This window comes from Sinocyclocheilus grahami, unplaced genomic scaffold (assembly GCF_001515645.1).
Source record: "Sinocyclocheilus grahami isolate Dianchi unplaced genomic scaffold, SAMN03320097.WGS_v1.1 scaffold645.1, whole genome shotgun sequence".
Lineage (NCBI taxonomy): Eukaryota > Metazoa > Chordata > Actinopteri > Cypriniformes > Cyprinidae > Sinocyclocheilus > Sinocyclocheilus grahami.
This window is the reverse complement of record NW_015505824.1, coordinates 935,517-959,419: the sequence shown is the minus strand read 5'-3', so window position 1 is coordinate 959,419 and position 23,903 is coordinate 935,517. Positions and strand designations below refer to the sequence as shown.

General features: G+C 38.8%; 2 protein-coding genes across 2 annotated transcripts in view; both read left to right on the top strand.

Annotated features, from left to right (window-relative positions):
- The window catches only part of mta2 (metastasis associated 1 family, member 2), a 24,096-nt gene extending 5,229 nt beyond the window's left edge, over window positions 1–18,867 (top strand). Inside the window, exons 2-18 of the mRNA XM_016242109.1 lie at window positions 8,178–8,245; window positions 9,206–9,299; window positions 13,425–13,542; window positions 13,693–13,756; window positions 14,652–14,769; window positions 15,062–15,164; window positions 15,252–15,351; window positions 15,483–15,671; window positions 15,774–15,848; window positions 15,951–16,009; window positions 17,122–17,222; window positions 17,313–17,452; window positions 17,656–17,884; window positions 17,995–18,084; window positions 18,290–18,408; window positions 18,478–18,620; window positions 18,698–18,867. Coding sequence (XP_016097595.1) covers window positions 8,178–8,245; window positions 9,206–9,299; window positions 13,425–13,542; window positions 13,693–13,756; window positions 14,652–14,769; window positions 15,062–15,164; window positions 15,252–15,351; window positions 15,483–15,671; window positions 15,774–15,848; window positions 15,951–16,009; window positions 17,122–17,222; window positions 17,313–17,452; window positions 17,656–17,884; window positions 17,995–18,084; window positions 18,290–18,408; window positions 18,478–18,620; window positions 18,698–18,851 — 1,964 coding nt within the window. The 3' untranslated portion in view covers window positions 18,852–18,867. The remainder of the gene's footprint in view (window positions 1–8,177; window positions 8,246–9,205; window positions 9,300–13,424; window positions 13,543–13,692; window positions 13,757–14,651; window positions 14,770–15,061; window positions 15,165–15,251; window positions 15,352–15,482; window positions 15,672–15,773; window positions 15,849–15,950; window positions 16,010–17,121; window positions 17,223–17,312; window positions 17,453–17,655; window positions 17,885–17,994; window positions 18,085–18,289; window positions 18,409–18,477; window positions 18,621–18,697) is intronic.
- Window positions 18,868–21,514: 2,647 nt separating this feature from the next.
- LOC107558443 (zinc finger protein 36, C3H1 type-like 2) lies at window positions 21,515–23,546 on the top strand. The gene is made up of 2 exons (XM_016242108.1): window positions 21,515–21,729; window positions 22,206–23,546. The coding sequence occupies exons 1-2, from the start codon at window positions 21,721–21,723 to the stop codon at window positions 23,148–23,150; spliced, it is 954 nt and encodes a 317-aa protein (XP_016097594.1). The 5' UTR covers window positions 21,515–21,720; the 3' UTR covers window positions 23,151–23,546.
- The last annotated feature ends 357 nt before the right edge of the window (window positions 23,547–23,903 follow it).

Below are 23,903 nucleotides of genomic sequence, written 5' to 3'. Positions count from 1 at the left end.
ATATGAATATATATATATATATATATATGAATAAATAGGCCTATACGAGAAATATATCTTTACTTAATAAATTAAGAAAATTAAAGAAATTTTAACCATGCCGCAAATCTTTTTAAATATTTTGATAAATTACTGGGGAAAAAAAGTTACTTCTTAATTAATTGTATTAATTGGTCAAAATTCTATACGGTCGGTTATCGGTTAACCGGTTAAAAAGAACATCCCTAGACCAAATACAATGTTGAATTTTTTTTGTTTGGTGCGGTTCGCTTTCACACTGCCCTTTTTTTGCAAGAGAACCAGAAATTGTAAACACAACCACATGTGTGCTAAGGTCAATCAATTCATTGGACAGAAATTCTCAAGCAGTGAAAAACAGGAAGTGCAAAAACAGGCTAATCATGGAGATCTTTCGTAGTGCAATTTTTATTCTTTTTTTTAATGGTTTGGTGTTATCAGATACTAACGCAATATGAAGAAACTGTCATATGATGTTGTAATTACGACTTGCCGAAAATAAAATATACAGATATAAAATACATAAAGCATATCACAATGTTAGTTTAAACATTTAACCTATATAAATGTGCGCTATTAGGTGCATATCCAATCGTTTGTGCGGAGAGTGGAAGCTGAAGCGCGCTTCAGGACATCAGTAGAAGCAAATTAAATACGCCGTCATTTTTGCTCATAAAGGTAAGAATAATACATTGTTCGGAACTGTAAAGGGTCTATTTTTATTTGTGTGCACTCACAATATCAAGAAAACGTTGTGCTTTTGTAAAATAAAGAAAACAAATAGGATGCGCTTGCCGTCTCTGTCTTGAACAGGAGAGCTTCACAAAAATGCACCGAAACTCAGTGAATATTTTCCTTGCAGACTTGATGAATATATCAATAGAAAGCTTTAAATGACCTATTCAGCGCGCTCACATCACGTTACTGTGCGCCATGGTCATGAAAACTCATCATTTGCATGTGTTTTTAAGCATTGTGGTTTAAAAACAAGTTGTTTAAGCCATTGAAATGCAAATAACAGCACTATATGCGAGAGCTGTCTGTTTCTGAGCGTGATTTCTGCAATTGGGTCGGATCGAGGTCGGGTCATATTCACAACTTAAACGAACCGAACCAGAGTTCGTTTGAAAGCGGGCCGAGACCACCTCTTCAGCTGGGTCTCGGTACGGTTGTTTGGTCCGCACCAGAGTGCGATTGCTGTATTCACACCTGCCAAAAAGGTCCACACCAAGAGGGGAAATTAACTTGAGTTTGATTCAATCGAACCAAACAAGACGGGTGTGAATACACCCAAACATATTTTATTAAGTTGTGTTGGCTTGCGTTCTCTTATGAAATTATATTACTGAGGACACTCTAGAAGAAATTTTAAATCCGGAATCCATTTTAGAATTTTTATCTAAAGCAGACTTCAAAGACCTGATTTAGTTTTTTAAAATTGCTCTTTTATACTATTTCAATATTATTTTTATACTATTACTCACTATGAAAACAGCCAAGGGAGCTGGCATGGCATTAAAACACCAACCAACCAACAGTCTTTCATAGTGCATTTTAAATGTATAAAGTCATTTTGGTAACACTTTATTATACGGTCTCCTTGTGTAAATGTATTTACGATAGTAATAACAATAAATTATGCATATTTACATACTACTAACCCTAAACCAAACCCTCATCCTAACCCTAACCACATGTAAATACATGTTGTTAATTAATATTACTTGGTACTTAAGGGAATAATTACACTGTAACAAGGACATCGTAAAATAAAGTGTAACCAAATTTTTCGGTCTTGTTTACAGTCATCAAACTGTATGCATATATTGGTATTATATACCTGTCCACTCTCAGGCACGGTCTAGATATGTTTATTGGCATTGGGTTTAAAGAGATACATAATGGTTGACCATTAGAATACATGTTGAGATATCATTTTTGTCCAGGTCATTTGTGCTCACTGAACTCTCGGTTTGAATGTTGCTCTCCTGCTATGCAAACATGGCACAGTGTTCAATAGATTACTGTAGCAAATGTTACTGTAACAATCCAGATGCTAAGTGCAGGGAGAGCTGTATCCTCGTCACACAATATGAAATGTGCCCTGTCAGTGAATTCTCACGATGGTTTCTAGCAGTAAATAAGGCTGTGTAAAGTCAGATTGTTCTTGCATGGTAACATAGGGAGTTTTGCAGCAAAGTGGGTAATGAAGATTCACTTGAATAACTCACTGTAAAATGTAGCATGGTTTTTATGTGATTTGATTTCCCTCATAATATCTTCATCACTGCTCTTTGAATAGAACAAACATGAAGCATGCTAAAGGATGAGGGCCTGTCCTCTCTTTTGTGGTGCATTGTTAAAACAAGGCAAGATGCAACTGCACTGTATTTCAGCAAGAGAGAATTTAAGTGCGTTTCAAACCAGCACTATAATTGAGATGGTTTTGGTTCAGTGAAGCTTCCATTGTTTATCACGGGGTGTTAATTGAGACCTTTAATAAAGATACTAAGAGGATACTTGTCTAGGACACTGCACTTATTCGCAATCACAAAAGTACATTATTTGCATGTGCTTTAAAGCCTTACTGGTTAAACATTTCATTCACGTGCTGTTCTGACGTGCGCTTTTTCTGAGCATGTACACCCGAAGCGCGCGCACTAAAAAACCTGTTAAACTGCGCCTGATCACTGAACTAAGGGTGTTTTTACACCAGGAAAGTTCGCTAATTCACTTGCTTTGGTCCGGACCAAATACAATGTTGATTTTTTTTTTGTTTGGTGCGGTTCGCTTTCACACTGCCCTTTTTTTGCAAGAGAACCAGAAATTGTAAACACAACCACATGTGTGCTAAGGTCAATCAATTCATTGGACAGAAATTCTCAAGCAGTGAAAAACAGGAAGTGCAAAAACAGGCTAATCATGGAGATCTTTCGTAGTGCAATTTTTATTCTTTTTTTTAATGGTTTGGTGTTATCAGATACTAACGCAATATGAAGAAACTGTCATATGATGTTGTAATTACGACTTGCCGAAAATAAAATATACAGATATAAAATACATAAAGCATATCACAATGTTAGTTTAAACATTTAACCTATATAAATGTGCGCTATTAGGTGCATATCCAATCGTTTGTGCGGAGAGTGGAAGCTGAAGCGCGCTTCAGGACATCAGTAGAAGCAAATTAAATACGCCGTCATTTTTGCTCATAAAGGTAAGAATAATACATTGTTCGGAACTGTAAAGGGTCTATTTTTATTTGTGTGCACTCACAATATCAAGAAAACGTTGTGCTTTTGTAAAATAAAGAAAACAAATAGGATGCGCTTGCCGTCTCTGTCTTGAACAGGAGAGCTTCACAAAAATGCACCGAAACTCAGTGAATATTTTCCTTGCAGACTTGATGAATATATCAATAGAAAGCTTTAAATGACCTATTCAGCGCGCTCACATCACGTTACTGTGCGCCATGGTCATGAAAACTCATCATTTGCATGTGTTTTTAAGCATTGTGGTTTAAAAACAAGTTGTTTAAGCCATTGAAATGCAAATAACAGCACTATATGCGAGAGCTGTCTGTTTCTGAGCGTGATTTCTGCAATTGGGTCGGATCGAGGTCGGGTCATATTCACAACTTAAACGAACCGAACCAGAGTTCGTTTGAAAGCGGGCCGAGACCACCTCTTCAGCTGGGTCTCGGTACGGTTGTTTGGTCCGCACCAGAGTGCGATTGCTGTATTCACACCTGCCAAAAAGGTCCACACCAAGAGGGGAAATTAACTTGAGTTTGATTCAATCGAACCAAACAAGACGGGTGTGAATACACCCAAACATATTTTATTAAGTTGTGTTGGCTTGCGTTCTCTTATGAAATTATATTACTGAGGACACTCTAGAAGAAATTTTAAATCCGGAATCCATTTTAGAATTTTTATCTAAAGCAGACTTCAAAGACCTGATTTAGTTTTTTAAAATTGCTCTTTTATACTATTTCAATATTATTTTTATACTATTACTCACTATGAAAACAGCCAAGGGAGCTGGCATGGCATTAAAACACCAACCAACCAACAGTCTTTCATAGTGCATTTTAAATGTATAAAGTCATTTTGGTAACACTTTATTATACGGTCTCCTTGTGTAAATGTATTTACGATAGTAATAACAATAAATTATGCATATTTACATACTACTAACCCTAAACCAAACCCTCATCCTAACCCTAACCACATGTAAATACATGTTGTTAATTAATATTACTTGGTACTTAAGGGAATAATTACACTGTAACAAGGACATCGTAAAATAAAGTGTAACCAAATTTTTCGGTCTTGTTTACAGTCATCAAACTGTATGCATATATTGGTATTATATACCTGTCCACTCTCAGGCACGGTCTAGATATGTTTATTGGCATTGGGTTTAAAGAGATACATAATGGTTGACCATTAGAATACATGTTGAGATATCATTTTTGTCCAGGTCATTTGTGCTCACTGAACTCTCGGTTTGAATGTTGCTCTCCTGCTATGCAAACATGGCACAGTGTTCAATAGATTACTGTAGCAAATGTTACTGTAACAATCCAGATGCTAAGTGCAGGGAGAGCTGTATCCTCGTCACACAATATGAAATGTGCCCTGTCAGTGAATTCTCACGATGGTTTCTAGCAGTAAATAAGGCTGTGTAAAGTCAGATTGTTCTTGCATGGTAACATAGGGAGTTTTGCAGCAAAGTGGGTAATGAAGATTCACTTGAATAACTCACTGTAAAATGTAGCATGGTTTTTATGTGATTTGATTTCCCTCATAATATCTTCATCACTGCTCTTTGAATAGAACAAACATGAAGCATGCTAAAGGATGAGGGCCTGTCCTCTCTTTTGTGGTGCATTGTTAAAACAAGGCAAGATGCAACTGCACTGTATTTCAGCAAGAGAGAATTTAAGTGCGTTTCAAACCAGCACTATAATTGAGATGGTTTTGGTTCAGTGAAGCTTCCATTGTTTATCACGGGGTGTTAATTGAGACCTTTAATAAAGATACTAAGAGGATACTTGTCTAGTGATGCACACAGAAAGTTCTGCTCTGCTCGCATACATGTGGGCAAATGTATATATCGGGTGACATTCTTTTTAAATGTCACCCAATTATTAAATGAGCATACTGCTCTGTGCATATACTGCCAGACAGATGTTTTTCTCATTTTAAAAAACACACTGACTGAGTGGCGTGACGTGTGGCCAAGTATGGTGTCTGCATTTAACCCATCCAAGTGCACACACACTCAGCAGTGAGTAGTGAACACACACACACACACACACACCCCGTGAACACACACCCGGAGCAGTGCGGCATTTTTGCTGCGGCGCCCGAGGAGCAGTTGGGGGTACAGTGCCTTGCTCAAGGGTCTCACCTCAGTCGTGGTATTGAGGGTGGAAGAGAGCACTGGTCATTTTCTTCCCCCTACCTATAATTCTTGCCGGTACCGAGACTCGAACCCGCGACCTTTGAGTTACAAGTCCGACTCTCTAACCCAAGGGGTGGCCAGCGTCGGTCCTGGAGAGCCACAGTCCTGTAGAGTTCAGCTCCAACCCTAATCAAACACACCTAAACATGCTAAGCAAGGTCTTGGGTCTAGTAGAAAGCAACAGGCATGTGAGTTTTAATCAAGGTTGAAGCAAAATTCTGCTGGACTTATGGCTCTCCAGGACCGACGTTGGCCACCCCTGCTCTAACCATTAGGCCACGACTGCACATTTGTTTTGCAATATTATGGAGCATGATATGGAGACAAAAATAAATTGTGGCCATGAATTAAGAATTTGTTCCCTCATTTAATTAAATTGTTGTTGTTCCCTCTTTCTAAGTAAATCAAATAGAGGGGACGAATTGGTACAACTTGGCTACTATTTACTAAAATGAGGAAACAAAATTGTGTGTATATATTAGTGTTGGGGCGATAGACGATGCCATCATCCATCGCCGATGGCTGACAGACATCACGGTGTTAAGCTGACATTGTGATATCCCCCCCTCCCCTCCACCACCCCCTCTCCCGCAATCGGCCGCATCCATGAAGTGTACTACGGAAACCCTAAAGGGAATAAATAGCCTACGAGATGAGAGGATACAAAAAAAATGTCAATACTTTTCATCGCAATTATATCGTTGGGTAAGTATAGGCTACTGTATATAAATTGCGGGCATCAGGGAGCCGCTATTGAAACCGCTTTCGATTGCGCGCTCTCATTTTACTTTCACTTTCACTTTTGAGATTCACGATCACAAGGACTCTATACTATGGAGCGGCAGTACTTACCACACATTTGACAAGATTAGATGTTTGTCATTGGTGCTCAGGATTAGCAAATCATTCGCTATCGTCCTATCAGATATTTCTCCTTACTCTGTGTATGTGGTAAGTGAACTTTCATGTACTGTAATGCAACAGGCTACCGCTAGCAAGCGGCTAACCTTTTAGTGGCTCGTATAACCCCTGTTTCACTGTAGACATCGTCTGATGCCAATTTGGTAGACAACGCCCAACCCTAGTATATATACAGTATATATATTTTATATATTTATATACATTTTATTTCACACATGTCATGCAGGGATTAAACAGGCATGTGCACTGTCTATTCACAGAATGAAAATCTTAAAATGTTCAAATGAATATCATGATTAACCTGAAAAGGATTTTTTTTTAAACCCATCCTTGGCAACGACTAAGCCATTTGTAGGTTTTTTTCCCTCAAAAAGTATAAACATTTAAAAACCTTCCTAGTTTATTTGAGCTTCCCGACCAGCCCAAGACAGCAATGTTGGCTGAATTGATGTTGTGAATTTGAGATGGGACTGGCTCTGTTTATCTGGAGGATTGCTCAAGAAACTTATCATACATTGTTTAGTGAGGCTAGTAATGCAGAAATTACACACTTGATCTTTAAGTTTAGTTTGTCTGCTGTTTTTGTCCCTGTCAGTATCTTGAAGCCTCTGTGGATTTTTAGGTGTCTCTGAACACCATGAGCTAACAATACAGCACATCCCTGCTTGAAGAGCAGATGGCTAGACCCTGTTTCTCCTTGAGGGAAATTATTGATCCATTCGGCCCAGCCTCTCTTCACAGTGTCCCTCTGATTGATGAAGCTGATGAACTTGGGAGAGAGACCTCCATTTTGATTTATCCCTTGCAGCACGGTTTAAGAACATGGTTGAGCAGAGGTGAGAACAGAAAGCGTTAGTCCGATCAAGATCAACGTCTACCAGAATGTCCAGAGCTGACCAGCTCAGACCAGAAGAGAGAGTGATTACATAACTGAAGTGATGTGTTCTGTGGACACACTGCTGACCTTGCCTCATCATATGTTCTCTCAATATTGTCCATACCATTGTTCATGTCACCTTCAGTATGGTGTGCATTATGGAACTTATGCAAAAAAAAAAAAAAGACTTGATTGTTCATGTGATGGAATCTGCATTTTTTTCTTCTTCATATCTTTGGATTTAAATACAGTACTACTGTTTGTAGATTAAAGCATTAATAAAATCAACCAAAATATTCTATAAGAGTTGTATAAGACTTTGACATTCTTGGGAAATCTGTGGTCACAGATCGTTAAGGTTTTTGTTTTTTTGATTGATATTGTCTATTTAATTGTGCATGCTCATTTCTCCCATTTCCCACCATTTTTAAAATTAACTTAAATTACTAAACTAAAATTAAAGTTAATGTTTAAAACACCTATTTAAATAGCAATTATTAAATTAGCAAATGTTAAAAATGAATATCCATTTTCATACTGTATATTATAATGTTGCGCCCAAATGCACTTAAAACAATTGATTTTATTTCTTATCTTTCTCCATTTATCAGTTCAATTTATCATATGCATAAGTATCATGAAAATAATTGTTGCCTTTTCGGTATATCCAGGTTTGTAATATCGGTGTATCTCTGTTGATTATAAATAGTTTTTAGTGTAAGATCCAAATTTCTCATTAAGCCAATCTTTGCTACATTGTCATTATATATATATATATATATATTTTTTTTTTTTTTTTTTTATATATATATATATATAAATAAATGATGAAGCTCAGCGATATTACAGATGATTGTCACTTACAGATGATTTCTTCTGTCTACTACAGATTATGTGTATTTTGAAAACTCCTCCAGTAACCCGTATCTGATTCGCAGAATAGAAGAACTTAACAAGGTAAGGTTAAAACTTATGTTATATTCTGTCATAATTTTGGATACAAAATATTGTGCATGCTTCCATTTTGATGCATGCATTTACCTATTTTTGAGCAGTATGGCTTATAGTGCCAATATAACAGCATCCATAATTATTCTGACGTGTCACCATTCTTACAGCTTAGAGTCAGACTGACTGTGATTGGTTGGGTCTTTTGATGTCCACCATACATCATCAATTGCATGTGCAGAGTTTTAAACATTACACTGAACATGGATGATTGACATATGCCAGCTCTCTGCTAATGCATTGTCACTCATGACAGCGGAACAGACTGTCTCTGTCACCTGCTCCCCTCTGTTGTGCATTGCTAATGCTCAGCCATCATGCTTTTGTCTACCGATGCACGCTGGGCTGTTTGAGATGAAGATCCTGCCGTAAGAGACTTATATAATGCTGAGAATGACACAGGCCTGTTTCCTGGAGCAGGGATTAAAACACTTTTATGTAACTTCATTTTGAAGGGCTATGAAGCTCAGCAGGATGGTTAAATTAATGGAAGTGGTCTGTGTTCAATATTGTCAGAATTTAGTCTTGAAAATAAATACACACACAACTCTAACCCAAACTGTTGCATTAATGAGCAAGATGTGATTTTCATTTCCATATAGAGTGGTTCATTTTCAGTTCTGGAAAATGAGTAGAAATGTAGTTATTAATAGGGCTCACAACTTCTTACTTGGCAGCTTAAATATTGGTGCACTTTCATTTAAATCATAGGCGGTACTGTTCAGTCCCACTCTTGGTGAAAGTTTACTTTAAAAGTTAAATTATGGGTTTTTAACAAGTCCATGACATGAAGACAGTAATGGCACTTAAAGCTCTTACTTCACACATTGTATAGAGAAAATTACTATAAGTGTGATCTTTTTATGAATGGTCTTTCTCACACTGTTTATCTTTGCATGTCTCCCCAAGACTGCCAATGGAAATGTAGAAGCCAAGGTGGTCTGTCTCTTCAGACGGAGAGATATATCTGCCAACCTGAACACTCTGGCCGATAGCAATGCAAGTGAGTACACAACTTTTTCAGTCTCCTCCAGTTCACACCTCTAGTGTCACTATGTAGATTTACTATTTGCAGTGAAACACTAACTAGGATTTACAGCTTTGAAAGCCATTGGGAGCAGCAATTAAGGCACCAAAGAGGATCAATCCATGCATAAATAAGTCATACTACTTGCATATTATATGACCTTGCATTTTATGTATCTGAAGTCTTCAGTCTGAATGTAGAAGCAGATCTCTGCAAGAAAAACTTAAAGCGTTAGTTCACCCAAAAATGAAAATTGGCTTGTTTTACTCGCCCTCGAAGCAAAGGTGAGCCTAGGTGTATATGACTTTCTTCTTTCAGATGAATCCAGTCGGAGTTATATAAAAAATTGTCCTGACTATTCCAAGCTCTATCATTGCAGTCAGCGGGTGTTGCAGTTGAACAGTCCACAAGTTATCAAATAAAGCGCGCGCATTCATAATAAAACGTGCCTCGCACGGCTCCGGGGGGTGAATAAAGGACTTCTGTTGTGAATCCATGTGTTTTTGTAAGAAAAATATCCATATTTCAAACATAATAAACACTTTTCTCTCACTTCCAGTATCTGTCATACGCGGAAGCCGTTCCGGCGGATGGCGTAGCTAGTGGTCAAGGCCGATATATATATATTTTATATATATTTTTCAAATATCGGCTTTGGCCGATAAGTTTTTCTGTTTGGCCAATGTGTTCCAGGTGGGACTTTTATTTTGACGGCGCCGTCAAAATAAAAAAGAACGGCTGCGGCAGCGCCTGAGCACACAATGCTCACATTCTCCCTCTTGTTCGCTGTTGTCATTCAGTTCTGTCTAATACGGATAGAAGTCTATCTAATAATCAGATAGAACTGTTAAACAAAGAAATTAAAATGTATACAAAAAAGTATTATAACGATTGCTTTTAATATTATTAAAGGCAAACATTATAGTACTTTCTCGTTTGCCGTCAGCATTCCACAAATACACATATATATAATTTAAACAAATCTTTGAATGACTAATGAACATTTAATTTCACAAACCTTGCAGGCTTAGTCGAATCTAGTTGAGATCTTGTGAAATGTGCATGTGACCTGCATGATCGCGTGTTCTGTGACGGTCGAATACGAATTGAATCCGGACAGGAGGCGAGTTCAACTTCACTGGAGACGCGCGATCGACAAACTCGTGACTGATTTCAAATTATGCTGCGCTTTATGCATTTGCCCACTGTCATATTCGTGTAATTTTCACTGTGTGCTGTATGTAAAATGAGTGTTACCTTGGCTTTATTTGGAAAAATATTATTCCCAATGCACACAAACTTCCCAGAATACTGAGTGCCCTGTTGGTTACAGTGTTTACTTCCTTTTAAATTATATTTGTATTAAATATTTATTTATTTGTGAAAAATACTTTGTCTTCTAGAGTATAAGTGTGTTTATTTTACATGTTTATTTTTTTAATCCATTTTCAAATGATTTCAAATTTCTTAAATATGAATTAAAATTAAAAAAATTATATCGGCTTTATATCGGTCATCGGCCAGCCTGCTTTCCAAGATATCGGCATCGGTATCGGCTGTCAAAAAAACCCATATTGGTCGACCACCAGACATAGCACGTCGTCGTTGCGTGATAAGTGACGAACGCGGAGAGACAACAAAACAAAACGCCGGTCACGAATTAGAAGTACAAACCGAAGATTTGCAAAGAAAAATGCTAAAGTAAGGAAACTTTGCTTCCTTTGCTCCTATAAACAAACTCGCGAGACTAGCATATCTCAGAGGTGCGCGTGCTGCGCATACGTCATGCACCTTCCGCCGGAACGCCTTTTGCGTACTACAGATACCGGAAGTGAGAGAAAAGTGTCTATTACATTTGAAATATGGATATTTTTCTTATTCAGCATGAGGGAAATAACAGCAACCTGTGACTCACATGAGATTGCAGCAATTAGCAATCTTTTATTTCATGCATAATTTATGGTAACATTTCTCAGTGGAGTAGTACTAGTCTCTTGTATTGATGGTTGAAAGTATAATCGAATTATACAAAATATTTACTTTACTAAAGGGCAGTGTATTTGCAGAATGTTTTGAATTGTGTGAATTTACATTCTTTAGAAATCTGCCGAGCTATCTATGCAGGTGCAAAACAGAAGGACACCAATCTACACAACAAGCAACAAACCTAGATCACTTCCATTATAATTAGGGATGGACAGATTGGTAGACCAATTATGCAACAGTAGATTTTGAGTTTTATTTATTTTTTTATTTTTTTTACAGCCATGCATTTAAGTTTTCTGAGATGTTGCATCACTAAATTTGAAATACTAGTTTTTTTTTTTTTTTTTTCTCATATACCCCAGACAATCCCCAGGATTTTTTTATTTAAAACTATTTTTTTTTTTTTTTTTTTTTTTGGCATTTACTCCCTGACTTAATATCACATAGTTTAAGTAGTGTTTTGGGTATTATGTGTAATCCTTTTTTTTTTTTTTTTCTCCAGAGGATTGTTTTATGCAATAACAGGCTACAGATATTTAGCCATATATATTATATTTGTTAGGTATATCTGTCAGTTGTCCTATTGAAAGAACTTGCATTCTTGGATTCAGTTCACGCAATTGTTGGTTTCTGCACACATACAGATAATTGTCCATTGCGTCTCAACACAAACTCAACATCTGAAAATGTCTGGAAACTAATGCCCACTGTTATGCTGTAGGTTTTGACAAAGTCCTATGTGAGCACCCTCTGAGAAATGCATCTGATAGGGTTATTTTGAGACCGACCACCTGATTAGTCATTCAGACAACCCACTGACTAGTCGATTTTGAAAATATGTAGTTTTGCACATCCCTAATTTTTTATATAACACAACTGCAAACATCCCACATGTCTGATAAAGATTTTTCATCTCACCTACATGCCTGAGGTAGTGGTTCATTTATATGTACATGAACCTGTTCCCGCATTTACCTAACAATTCCAGAGTAGGGTCAGGTTTGGGTTGAGGAGGTTGTATTGCGTTGACATGGGCAGGAGTTAGCATTCAAATCCTTTGCAGTCATGAGAGGTCAATGTCTACTTGGCCGCCCGTTTAATTCTGAACCTATCCTCCTCTGTGTCGTGGCACTCTACAGCACCTACACTGTCCTGTTACACAAGATCGGGGTTCCCATTTACATCACGTCCTCCCTTCTCTACCTTCTACCCATCTTCCTCCTTCCCCTCCCTGAATGGGCTCTTCTGTGCTTATCCTCAGCTGCCATCCGTCCTGTGCTCTCAGAACAAAAGAGCCTTCATAGGACCCACTGGGCCACGGTGCTCAAAGGGCTAACATTAGGTTAACACTGTCTGGCTGCTGTCTTTGTCAAGGAGCTAAAGTGTTATTAAATGCATATATGCGTGTGCATGTTTGGCTCTGAGAGTGTGCAAGTATGATGGATTTGTCGTACGTGTGTCTTGAGTGCTCGTCTGCTTGTGCATGTGTGAAAGAGCTTGTGCCATTTTTTTTTTTAATGCGTACTTGTGCATGGGGGGTGGGGGGTGTTGTTGCTCAATGGGGGGATGGGCGCCTCAGGTTTATTGCACAGGGTTTCCCAGTAAAGCTGGCAGGGACGCATTGGCCAAGGGGAGAGAAAGGCGGGGGCAGGGCCACCGGGGTGGCAGGAGGGGTTAATGGGAAGGGGTGTGGTTTGATATCCCGCCCTCTTATTGACAGGGTTTCCTTTGGCTCTGTGCAGGGGTGGAGTCCAGTCAGATCGGCTGATAAAGTCCTGCCAAGTCACATGAGCATCTATTTAAGAAATATCTCCGTCTGCGTTGCAAATTGGTCATTAAAGTCATGTTTTTGAAATGCATCCAATTCAAGTCATGTTGAGTTGGACCTGCATCATAATAGTTTACTTTTCTTATAAGTCAACAGATCTCATGAGGGATATTCAATTTACTTGTATCTGAATGAGTGTGAAATTGATCACAACCATTACTAATAACCTAAAGTGATGTGTAAACTGTTAAGATTTGGTCTGTGTGTGTTCTGAGAGGAAGCTCGTTCACATCAGAACTAATTGAGGCCATTAGCATCACACTCATATGTTTGTGTGTGCATTTTAGGAGACTTTGAAGAGGAGTCGAAGCAGCCTTCAGTGTCAGAACAACAGAAACACCAGCTCAAGCACAGAGAACTGTTCCTGTCTCGACAGTTTGAGTCTCTCCCGGCCACACATATACGGTAAATACACTCACAGACACAAACATGTCTGGATTGAATGGTATTATCCCATCAGAGCCCAGACTAAGGCTCTGTAAATAAGGCATTTGATTTGTAGTGATAAAGTCCTATTTATACTGTGCATGCTTTCACTTAATGTTTTTTTTACAGAGGAAAATGCAACGTCACACTTTTGAATGAGACTGATGTTTTAACTGGCTACCTAGAGAGAGAGGTAAGAGTCCACCTGCAGTACAAGAGCACTCACTGTGCAGTTTATCATGGAGTGTCACAAAACTACCACCATCATTAAAGCCATGATTGAAAGACAGGCCATAATACGACAACGCTGTAAGAGTGAGTCTCATGAAATTTGTTAGAAGTTCTGTCATGTTTCTCCACTTAAATAAAAAAATAATAATTTGTTATGCATTAACCGAATGATCCGTTTAAGAACAGATGTTTCTTTTTGTATTGATATATTTCGTAAGATAATTTTTCCTCCAACTTACATTACTGTAATACAAAACAAATTCCAATTGATTTGTCATGGTAGTATTTGTAGTAATGAATTTACTTTTTTTTTTACTTTTTTGGGGACTGTAAAAGTTTTTAAAAAAAATTTGAAAGAAGTCTCTTATGCTCACCAAAGCTATTTGATCAAAAATACAGTAAAACCGGTAATACTGTGAAATATTATTTTAATATATTTTAAAATGTAATTTATTCCTGTGATGGCAAATCATAATTTTCAGCAGTTATTACTCGAGTCTTCAGTTTCACATGATCTTCTAGGAACAATTCCTATTATCATCAATGTTGAAAACAGTTGTGCTACTTTATATTTTTGTGAAAACCATGATATATTTTTTTCAGGATTATTTGATGAATAGAAACAGCATTTATTTAAACTTGAAGTATTTTGTAACATTATAAACACTGAATGAAAGTATTTAAAATCTTTCAAACAAAAAAAAGATGACTGACCCCAAATTTTGAACCGTATTGTACTTTTTATTTTTTATGTCAAGGGCAAAATAAAATTGTTAGATAAGTGAACACCTTTTGTTGATTTAAAATGGCCAACTGTGTGAAGTGTTTGTGTTTTATAATGTGTGTTTCTTCTGTAGGACTGTTTCTTCTACTCTCTGGTGTTTGACCCCGTGCAGAAGACCCTGCTGGCTGACCAGGGCGAGATCAGAGTGGGATCCAAATACCAGGCAGAGATCCCTGACAAACTGGCTGAAGGTCAGAAGGTTTTAATGTCTCTACGCCTTGTTGTTACTAAAACATGGTCGTTTTGTTGTTGAAAACTCCCATCGATTTCCAAGAAGCTCCAGTAGTGGCAATGTCAGACAACTGATGCTGAAACAGCTGCAATGTTTACATTGTGTCCTATTCACACATGATTCTCATCACAATATTGCATCAGTACTTCAGGACCTGGTATTGATATTTTCAGGACACATTTTAGGGAGAGATGTTGAAGGGCTAATTCAAAACCAATCATTAGTAAATACAATGTTTTCCACCTCATTAGGAGATTCCGACAGTCGAGTGCAGGAGAAGCTTGAGACAAAGGTTTGGGATCCTAATAACCAGCTGAAGGATCCTCAGATAGACCAGTTCCTGGTGGTGGCACGGTTAGTATTTCACTGTTCATTAAAATTGTGTATTTGCATTTTTATTGCGCAGCAGCATGATGTTAATTCAAATACTGTGTATTTTAGGGCTGTTGGTACATTTGCACGTGCACTAGACTGCAGCAGTTCAATCCGCCAACCCAGTCTGCACATGAGTGCTGCAGCAGCATCTAGAGACATCACACTGGTGAGAGGACGGAAGCATCCAATCACTCTCTCTTCCTCAACTATTCACAAGAGCATTTAATTCACTGCCACCTCGCTCAAACCTCAGTTTTCATGCACATCTGACATTCACACTGTCCTTTCTGTCTATAGTTCCACGCCATGGACACTCTGCAGAAGAACGACTATGATCTCGCCAAGGCCATGTCAACGCTGGTGCCGCAGGGTGGCCCGGTGCTCTGCAGGGATGAGATGGAAGAGTGGAGCGCCTCAGAAGCCATGCTGTTCGAGGAGGCTCTGGAGAAATACGGCAAAGACTTCAATGACATTCGCCAAGACTTTGTGAGTTTAAAATGCTATACTTGAGCATTTGCTCTCACACACATTGCATTATTTGGGAAAGCTCAAGATTTAAATGAACATTTATTTGTTGTTGTCCTGCAGTTGCCCTGGAAGTCATTAGCTAGTGTGGTCCAGTTCTACTACATGTGGAAGACTACTGATCGTTACATCCAGCAGGTAACAAACTTTGCATGGTTTTTTAAAAACCCAAATAAATCTTGATATGTTAACATTTATGCATGCATACGAATGTTATTTAAAACATGTTTTTCTCACCAGAAAAGACTAAAAGCAGCAGAGGCTGACAGCAAGCTGAAGCAGGTGTACATCCCCACCTAGTGAGTATTTAATGTCACTGCACTTTTTTTTCTTTTTATGTATTCAAGTGGCATTTTCCAAATATATGCCACAAATTGGTGTCCCTTTAGTGTTTAGTTTCCCTTTTTTATTATTATTATTTTATAAATAAAGGCCCAAATCCTTTTTTTTTTTTTTAAACGGAGTGAATTTTTAAATAGATTACAGTTTTAAAGTTTGGGTTTCAAAAGATTTCATGTTTTTGAAAGAAGTGTCTTGTGCTCACCACGGCTGCATTTATTTGATTGTATTTAAATTAAATATAAAATTAAATAAAAAAAAATTTATGTAGTGAAATATTAGTACAAATATTAGTAAAATATTATAACAATTTAAAATAACTGTTTTCTATTTTAATATATTTCAAAATGTAATTTTTTCCTGTGATGGTAAAGCTGAATTTTCAGCAGCCGTTACTCCAGTCTTCAGTGTCACGTAATCCTTCAGAAATCATTATAATATGCTGATTTGATGCTCAAGAAACATTTCTTCTGATCAATCTTGAAAACAGCTGCTTAATATTTTTGTCGAGACTGTGATTCAAGAGTTTTATTGTCATATGTACAGGAAACACTCTGTTACACTATACAATGAAATTGTTACTCTGAGAATCCTCTAGCAGCCTGGACATCAATATGAGGACAAAAACCACAAGTACTCGATACAAAAGTTACACAATTACAAAAGTATTAGTGTAGTGTGTGCATATATAAGTGTGAATGTGCAGGGTAGACATATAAACGGTGTATATAAACATGTAAGCATACAGTATATTTACATGATATATAAAGCAACAATGTTCTGTAACATGTAAAAGTCTCTACTGTCAATTTTGATGAATGCATCCCTGCTGAATAAAAACAATAAATAAAAATAAAAAAATGTACTGACCCAAAATTTTTCAATGGTAGTGTTAATCTGTTAATGAACGCAAAATTAGCACAGAATGAAAAGTAGCTATTTACTTATATATTCTGTTGTATGTATACATTTTATGTTGGATAAAGTTTTTTTTTCTTCAACTTGTCAAAGTCTTTCCTGTAATACATTTTTTCCTGCTGTTGGAGAATCTGAATTTTGTTCTCTCCCTCAGCACCAAACCCAACCCCAATCAGATCAGTGCACCTGGAAGTAAACCTGGCATGAATGGTGCCACCGGCTACCAGAAAGGCCTCAGTTGTGAAAGCTGCCACTGTGAGTGAGCTCAAGCATTTAGATATAAGCTCAATTATTCCTTTGCGTTACAATGAATGAATTGATAAGTTTGACTTGCTACTCCTCCAGCTGCCCAGTCCCAGCAGTGGTACGCATGGGGCCCTCCCAACATGCAGTGCCGACTATGTGCAACCTGTTGGATTTACTGGAAAAAGTATGGTGGTCTTAAGACCCCTACTCAACTAGAGGGCGCCACCAGAACTGGCTCAGTATGTTAACCCTGTCTTTTTTGATGTTTTAAAATATTAAGGTTTAATGCATACAAAAATCAACGGTGAGAAATCTAGTTGGTTTCATTAATCATCTTGGTGGCTAAATGATTCAGGTCAGTCATTTTAAATGGACATGTTTTTATGCTAGATGGAGACAGAAAATTGCCAAATCGATTAATGAACATATATCTTTCCAATAGGATGCAGCTCCACGTGGTCACATGACTCGCCAGGAGGTACAAGGCATGTCCCCGTTTACCAGCAGCGCAGGGAGAGCTAAACTTCTGGCTAAAAATCGGCAGACCTTCATCCTGCAGACCACTAAACTCACTCGAATCGCCCGTCGGGTGTGCCAGGACATCCTGCAGTCCCGCCGAGCAGCCCGCCGCCCCTACGCTTCCATTAACTCCAATGCTGTCAAAGCAGAGTGTGAGAAGTCAATTACAACCATAAAAACATTTTTTTTTTTATGCAGTAGCATAAGCCTGTGTGCATTTTATCGCGATAGTCTTTTTTGACTGCTTCTTTTTCTATTTTAGGTATGATAAGACTTCCTAAAGCCGCAAAGGGTGCTATGAAGAACCGCCCTATTCCTCGACCGTCCCTCATCAATATAGTTAAAGAATTGGGTATGGCTTCAGTATTCAATCAAAACCAAAATAGGGATAGAAAAACATTATTTTAACATCAGAAATATAACACATCACTTTTAAGGCTGGGGAAATTGAGACATAACAGTGAATTCAATTGTTTGGCACTATGCTTCCTCAAAATACACAGGAGAAATATTTGAAAACTGATCATTTGAGTAATTGTGCTTGTTTTATTCTTCAGCTCTTCAAGCTCCTTTGAAATTGAAAGCTCCTCGAGGTGCTCCAACCCCTATCAACCGTAACCAGGTTAACCAGCCTCGGAGCACATCCGCTCTACTGGGCAAGAGGCCATTCGACAATGTGAGTATCACATACAAAGATACGGTAGAAAATAGTGTACACAGATCTTAGCTCTCTCATTGGCTGCAGGCTGGAGGTCTTTCTTTGTCCACCAATGGAAGACCGTTCGCATTGGGAATGAGAGCAGCCACCCAGTCAGTCATTAAGAGGCAGAAGGTCAGTCAAGGAGATGCTCCGAATCCAGTCGTGTTTGTGGCTACGAAAGACACCAGGTATGTTTCCAAAACATCTCATTGACATGTTTTTGCTTTTTTCCCTGAGACTAATTCCATGTGAATGTGGTTTACAGAGCCCTGAGGAAACACCTCACTCAGGCAGAGACGAGGCGGGCGGCCAGAAAACCACACCTCCCGGTCAAAATCAAACTTCCCGTGCCGCCCCGGCCGCTTCCCGTACCCATCATACCCTCCAGCACCAGTGAGCCAATCGTGTTGGAGGACTGAGCGATGTTCCAGTAGACCACATCCATTGCCAGAGCATGTTAAACCCGCCATCGTCAGCTGTTCTTCTTTATTCCTCTTCTTCTGTTGTCCCCCCAGATCCCATACGCACACCATGCTCACGTGCTCGGGATGATGACATACCACATACTCTTACACCAGCATACAACACACTTCATAGCGTTTTACTCCCAGTGTTATAGTTGCTGTCCCATTGCTTTTTTAAATTACAAATACTTTTAACTGTGTAATTTAAAGCAAATCATGTTCATTCTAAGATGGTGGAAAAGCACACTTTATTTTTCTCCAGTTCTGTCGTTGTTTGTATAAATATTAACAGGATTTTTTCAAGAGTTTGATTCTTGTGTGTATGGAAAATGGGATTTAAATGTGTGAGGGAGTACATGGTCTTGTTACCATCATTTTCTTAATTTCTTAGGTCGCTTATGTTAAAAACAAAAACCACCCTTTTTCATGCTGTATAGACAAATAAATGATTGCGCCTCTCTTTTTATTTCAGCCAGTACTTGTGGTTCTAGCCTTTCAGGCCTAGCTGAATTGTGGAAAGATGGTATCATGGAATGCATTGCAGCCAAAGTATTGTTCGCTATACAGCAGATCTGCAGTTGAGCTGGTTTATTGATGGCAACCTGGTTTCTCAGACTCAATATTGTTGTTGTTTTTTTGTGATCATAGATCCAGAACTCCTGCAGTGTAGCTACTCCAGTCAGTGATATTTGAAGGTCTTGTAGGTCTTAGTATGAAAACACTTTTTGATGACTTAGGATGGCTTCTGGTTGTAGTAAAGTGTTTGAAGGTGTTCATGAATGTAAGGCAAATCTTGGTTTGAGGTGGTTGGATGTCGCAATCAGTTTGGCCTGTTTTATATCTCAATAATTGAGCCTTTCCATATATGATATCATGAACAAAGCCATAAAAGTTTGTTTTCCCACATCTGCTGTTTTTTCAAACGAGTTGATGCCCTCGCATTTGTGTTATAAAGGTCTTGTGGGCTACTGGGAAGCTGTTAGCAATTGTAGATAATGAGAGAGGGAAAAGATGTTTTTCTAGTAATGACTCTACTATAGGCTGATATTGATGCATATTTCCCACTCAAGTTTTTTTTAAAAACTGGATCCAGTGAGATGGAAAAGATGTTTTGGAGTTTTCCTAGACATGGCTCAACTATAGGCTGATATTGATGCATATTTTTGCCTTATGATTAAGCTTTTTTCTTTTTTTTTGAGCTGAACGGTTGGGCTTTTTTTGACAGATTTCTTGGCTTGTTGAGATTAGTCAACACTCAATTTCATTGTAAATTGTTCCCCTGATCAGGGGTTTTGTAATGTTTCTTAAACAAAAGGAAGCGTGCACTGCACATTAAAGACACAAATAAATGTTAACATGTCCCCTTTTAATTGTCACCTGTTTTTTATGAAGGGGTTGTGTGACCCCACAATGTTTTGGCAAAGCTTGAAAAAAAAGAAGAAAAAACGTACCATTGATCTCCATTATGGCATTGAGTTGGGGGAGGGAAGACTGGTTGATTTTAGGGTTTGATTCAAGGATGTGCAGGATTTCAGTTTTGTATATCAATGAGAAATTTCTCTCAACTCATAACTCAAACTTTTTTTTTAATATTCCAGTGTCTCTGTATCCTTTAATGTATCTTGTGATAAGAAAATAAAGATTTTTTGTTTGTGGTCCTAAATGGGCAATGTGTCATGCTTCTTTACAGCAGTTACATGGGTACTGATTTATTTGCACTTGCAGTGGACCTTATTCATGGTAGACACCTTCTTTTTTCGTGAATGAAAACGAGGCTGTAAAGTGTGAACATCCAGTCGGTTTGTATAGTTGTGTGACTTTAGATGATTTAACCGATGTAATATTGAAAATGTAATATTTTTTTCCAAAAACATGCCTGTGACAAAAATGTGCTGTGAATTAAACATGATATAAAACCTTAAAACAATTCATCCTATTGCCTCGTTTTCATTTGTGAAAAAATGTAATTGTAATGACCAAAACTTTGAGTTGCGCCAAGGAATGCCAATTAAAGAAATATTAAAAAACGTAGCACATTAATATAAAATTCTATGATTTAAGGCCACATACTCGTCCAATCAGTCGAAACGTTCACATTCAAAAAATTATATTAATACCTTTAAATATAGCTAGTAAACTCGTTTGAAATATCTGCTGTCGAGGTTTGGTTGTTTCCTTTTAAAGTTATTTCACTGGCATAATTTAAGATCGTAATGGTCCATTGCTTATTGTTTGCAGGAAATGAATATCCTCATCTCAAGCCTCACAATAAGCATAATACAAAGACTCCGATCTGCACTTCACCGACAAGCGCTCAATTAACAACTCGAGGTGTGATGCGGTAATTGATACAGGATGGGCCCGTGTGTATATTCGGAGTTCGCCCTTTGAAGTCGGTTAACAAGCTACTTTTCAAATGTGTATTGCAGTAGAGCCTACAAGGCAGCGGCTATATCCCAATTTGATCAAATTCAAAACACCCACAGCAGACAAACGCATCATCACTTCAGACCGCTTCCAAATTAGATTGCCGGTCAACTACGGCAAGCCTGATTGGCTGATTCGAACGTTCACGCTTCACAGCTGATTCATATTTTAAAGGGAACGCGGGAACGGAGTCCGGGTCTGCTTTAAAACAACAGGGCGCACAGTTGTCGGTACGTGGGACTTGCCAGGCACCGGGTGTAGTCCGCGTCTTTCATCTGGGATAGAGGAACGGAGCCAAGTGTTTGTCCGGATTTCGGTCGGGTGTTTTAGTTGCTTTTAAAGTCACATTTTAAACCACAAAATACCCAGTTTTGTAAAGCAATTTAAAGCCACAGTGATGTTTGAGGTAAGTTGTTTTTGTCTTGCTTTTTTCATTGGCACCATATATGTCGAGTTATTAAAGTGTCTCAAAGAAAGTATTGAGTAACTTTTTAATAGCAGTCACTGAAATATCTAGTGTTTAGTAAATTGTAAAGTCTTTTATTTCTTAAGAGCTTTATGGTTTCTAGGCCTTGGTAATATTTACTATTAAATATTTGTTAGGGCTTCTAGGCAGTGGTAAATGGAAAAAACGTAAATAGTGTGTATATGCGCCTATAATAAATTGCTGTGGCAGTGTAATATGATTTACTGTAGCTTCTAAATAAAATGTGTTCTGGTTTCTAGGCAGTGTAGTAGTTTAATCCTTTATTATGGCTTCTGGGCAGTGGTAAAATGCACTTATCTTTGCAATCGGTAAAGGTGTTTTGTGTTCTGGTGGTTTTTCTTCCTCTTCTCTCCCTCAAGTCCTAAAAGGCTGTCTTTTTTGTTGTTGTTTTCCAGACCAGTCAGGATGACCTGTTTCTGTTCCCCACTGAAGGCCAGAATGGGGCTTTCTCCCCTGAGGAGGGTTTAGGCAGTGGGAGCTTGTCTCTTGCCGAGGCCTTGCTTCCCCTGGTTGAGTCCCCATCACCCCCAATGACGCCCTGGCTCTGCTCCACCCGCTATAAGACGGAACTGTGCAGCCGTTATGCTGAGACTGGTACCTGCAAGTATGCCGAACGCTGCCAGTTTGCCCATGGCCTCCACGATCTCCATGTACCCTCCCGTCATCCCAAGTACAAAACCGAGCTGTGTCGTACCTACCACACCGCCGGCTACTGCGTTTATGGCACACGGTGTCTCTTCGTGCACAACCTTAAAGAGCAGAGGCCCATCCGTCCCCGTTGCAGGAATGTGCCTTGCCGTACCTATCGTGCATTTGGAGTTTGCCCCTTTGGTACCAGATGCCACTTCCTGCACGTTGAGAGCGGCTCTGAATCGGACGGCGGAGAGGAGGCGCGAACCTGGCAACATCCGTCACAATCCCAAGAGTGGAAGCCTCGAGGTGCCCTCTGTCGCACCTTCAGCTCATTTGGTTTTTGTGTCTATGGCACCCGTTGTCGGTTCCAACATGGCCTTCCTAACACGATCAAAGGTCTCAACTCGAACCACACATCCTGCCCTCAGATGACCAATGGGGGATCTCTTTCACCTGCGTCCGACACGTGCTCTTCACCATCTCCACCATCCTCATCCCCTCCATCTGCGCTGGCTTCGCCGGTGTACCCTGATGGCTCTGGTCCAGTCACTCCACCGTCGGTGGAAGCAGTGGCCAACAACGCTTTCACCTTCAGCAGCCAACATCTGAATGACCTGCTGCTCCCTCTGGCCCTACGGCTCCAGCAATTGGAGAACACTTCCAATGCTGGTCCTCAATATGCTCTGGATAACCCACTGTTGTTGTGAAGTCTGTGGCATGATCCCGAAAGCTAACTGCTAGAAGCTTTATCTGTGCTTGTACTGTGCTGAATTCATATTTAACCTTTTGTTTTTATTTAGTAGTTGTGTACAGTGTCCCTTTTGCTACGTTAATTTTTAAAATGGCGTTTTTAAGACTGATTCTCAAATGTTTGCTTTTATTTTCTTCAAGTCTGTCTTGTACTTCAGAGGCCACTTATTTTTGACGGACTGAATGAAGCCCCTTAAGTGTAAATGGAGACTTTATTTTACTGGTGTGTGTACATATGAAGGATTTGACTATGAATGTTTCTAACTTAAGGATTTTTAAACTTAATGACCTTTTCTAGATTTATTTTGGAAACATGCAGCATCCTTGGATCTGAATAAAACCTCCTAAAAGGACTGGATGTGTGGTTGTCTTCTCTAATGCTTAATTACATGGTGACTGAACATTTGAAAGCTTTGTGTAAACTGCAGTTTTGGTGTGCATTTGTATGATGTCCAAGGTTGGCTATTTGGATGCTGCATTATCTCTTAGATACACCTGGAGAACAGCATTACACCTGCTGTATATTTTCTAGACTGTTTGCGGCTATGGTGCGCAAGACGTCTTACCATTCCGTCCATTAAAGGAAGGAGAGCTTTTCTTTGTAGAGGACCGGGAGATAAATCTGGTGGAGTTGGCACTTGCTACTAACATTCCCAAAGGCTGTGCAGAGACGATGGTTCGAGGTAGGGCGGGAACGGGAAGCATTAGGG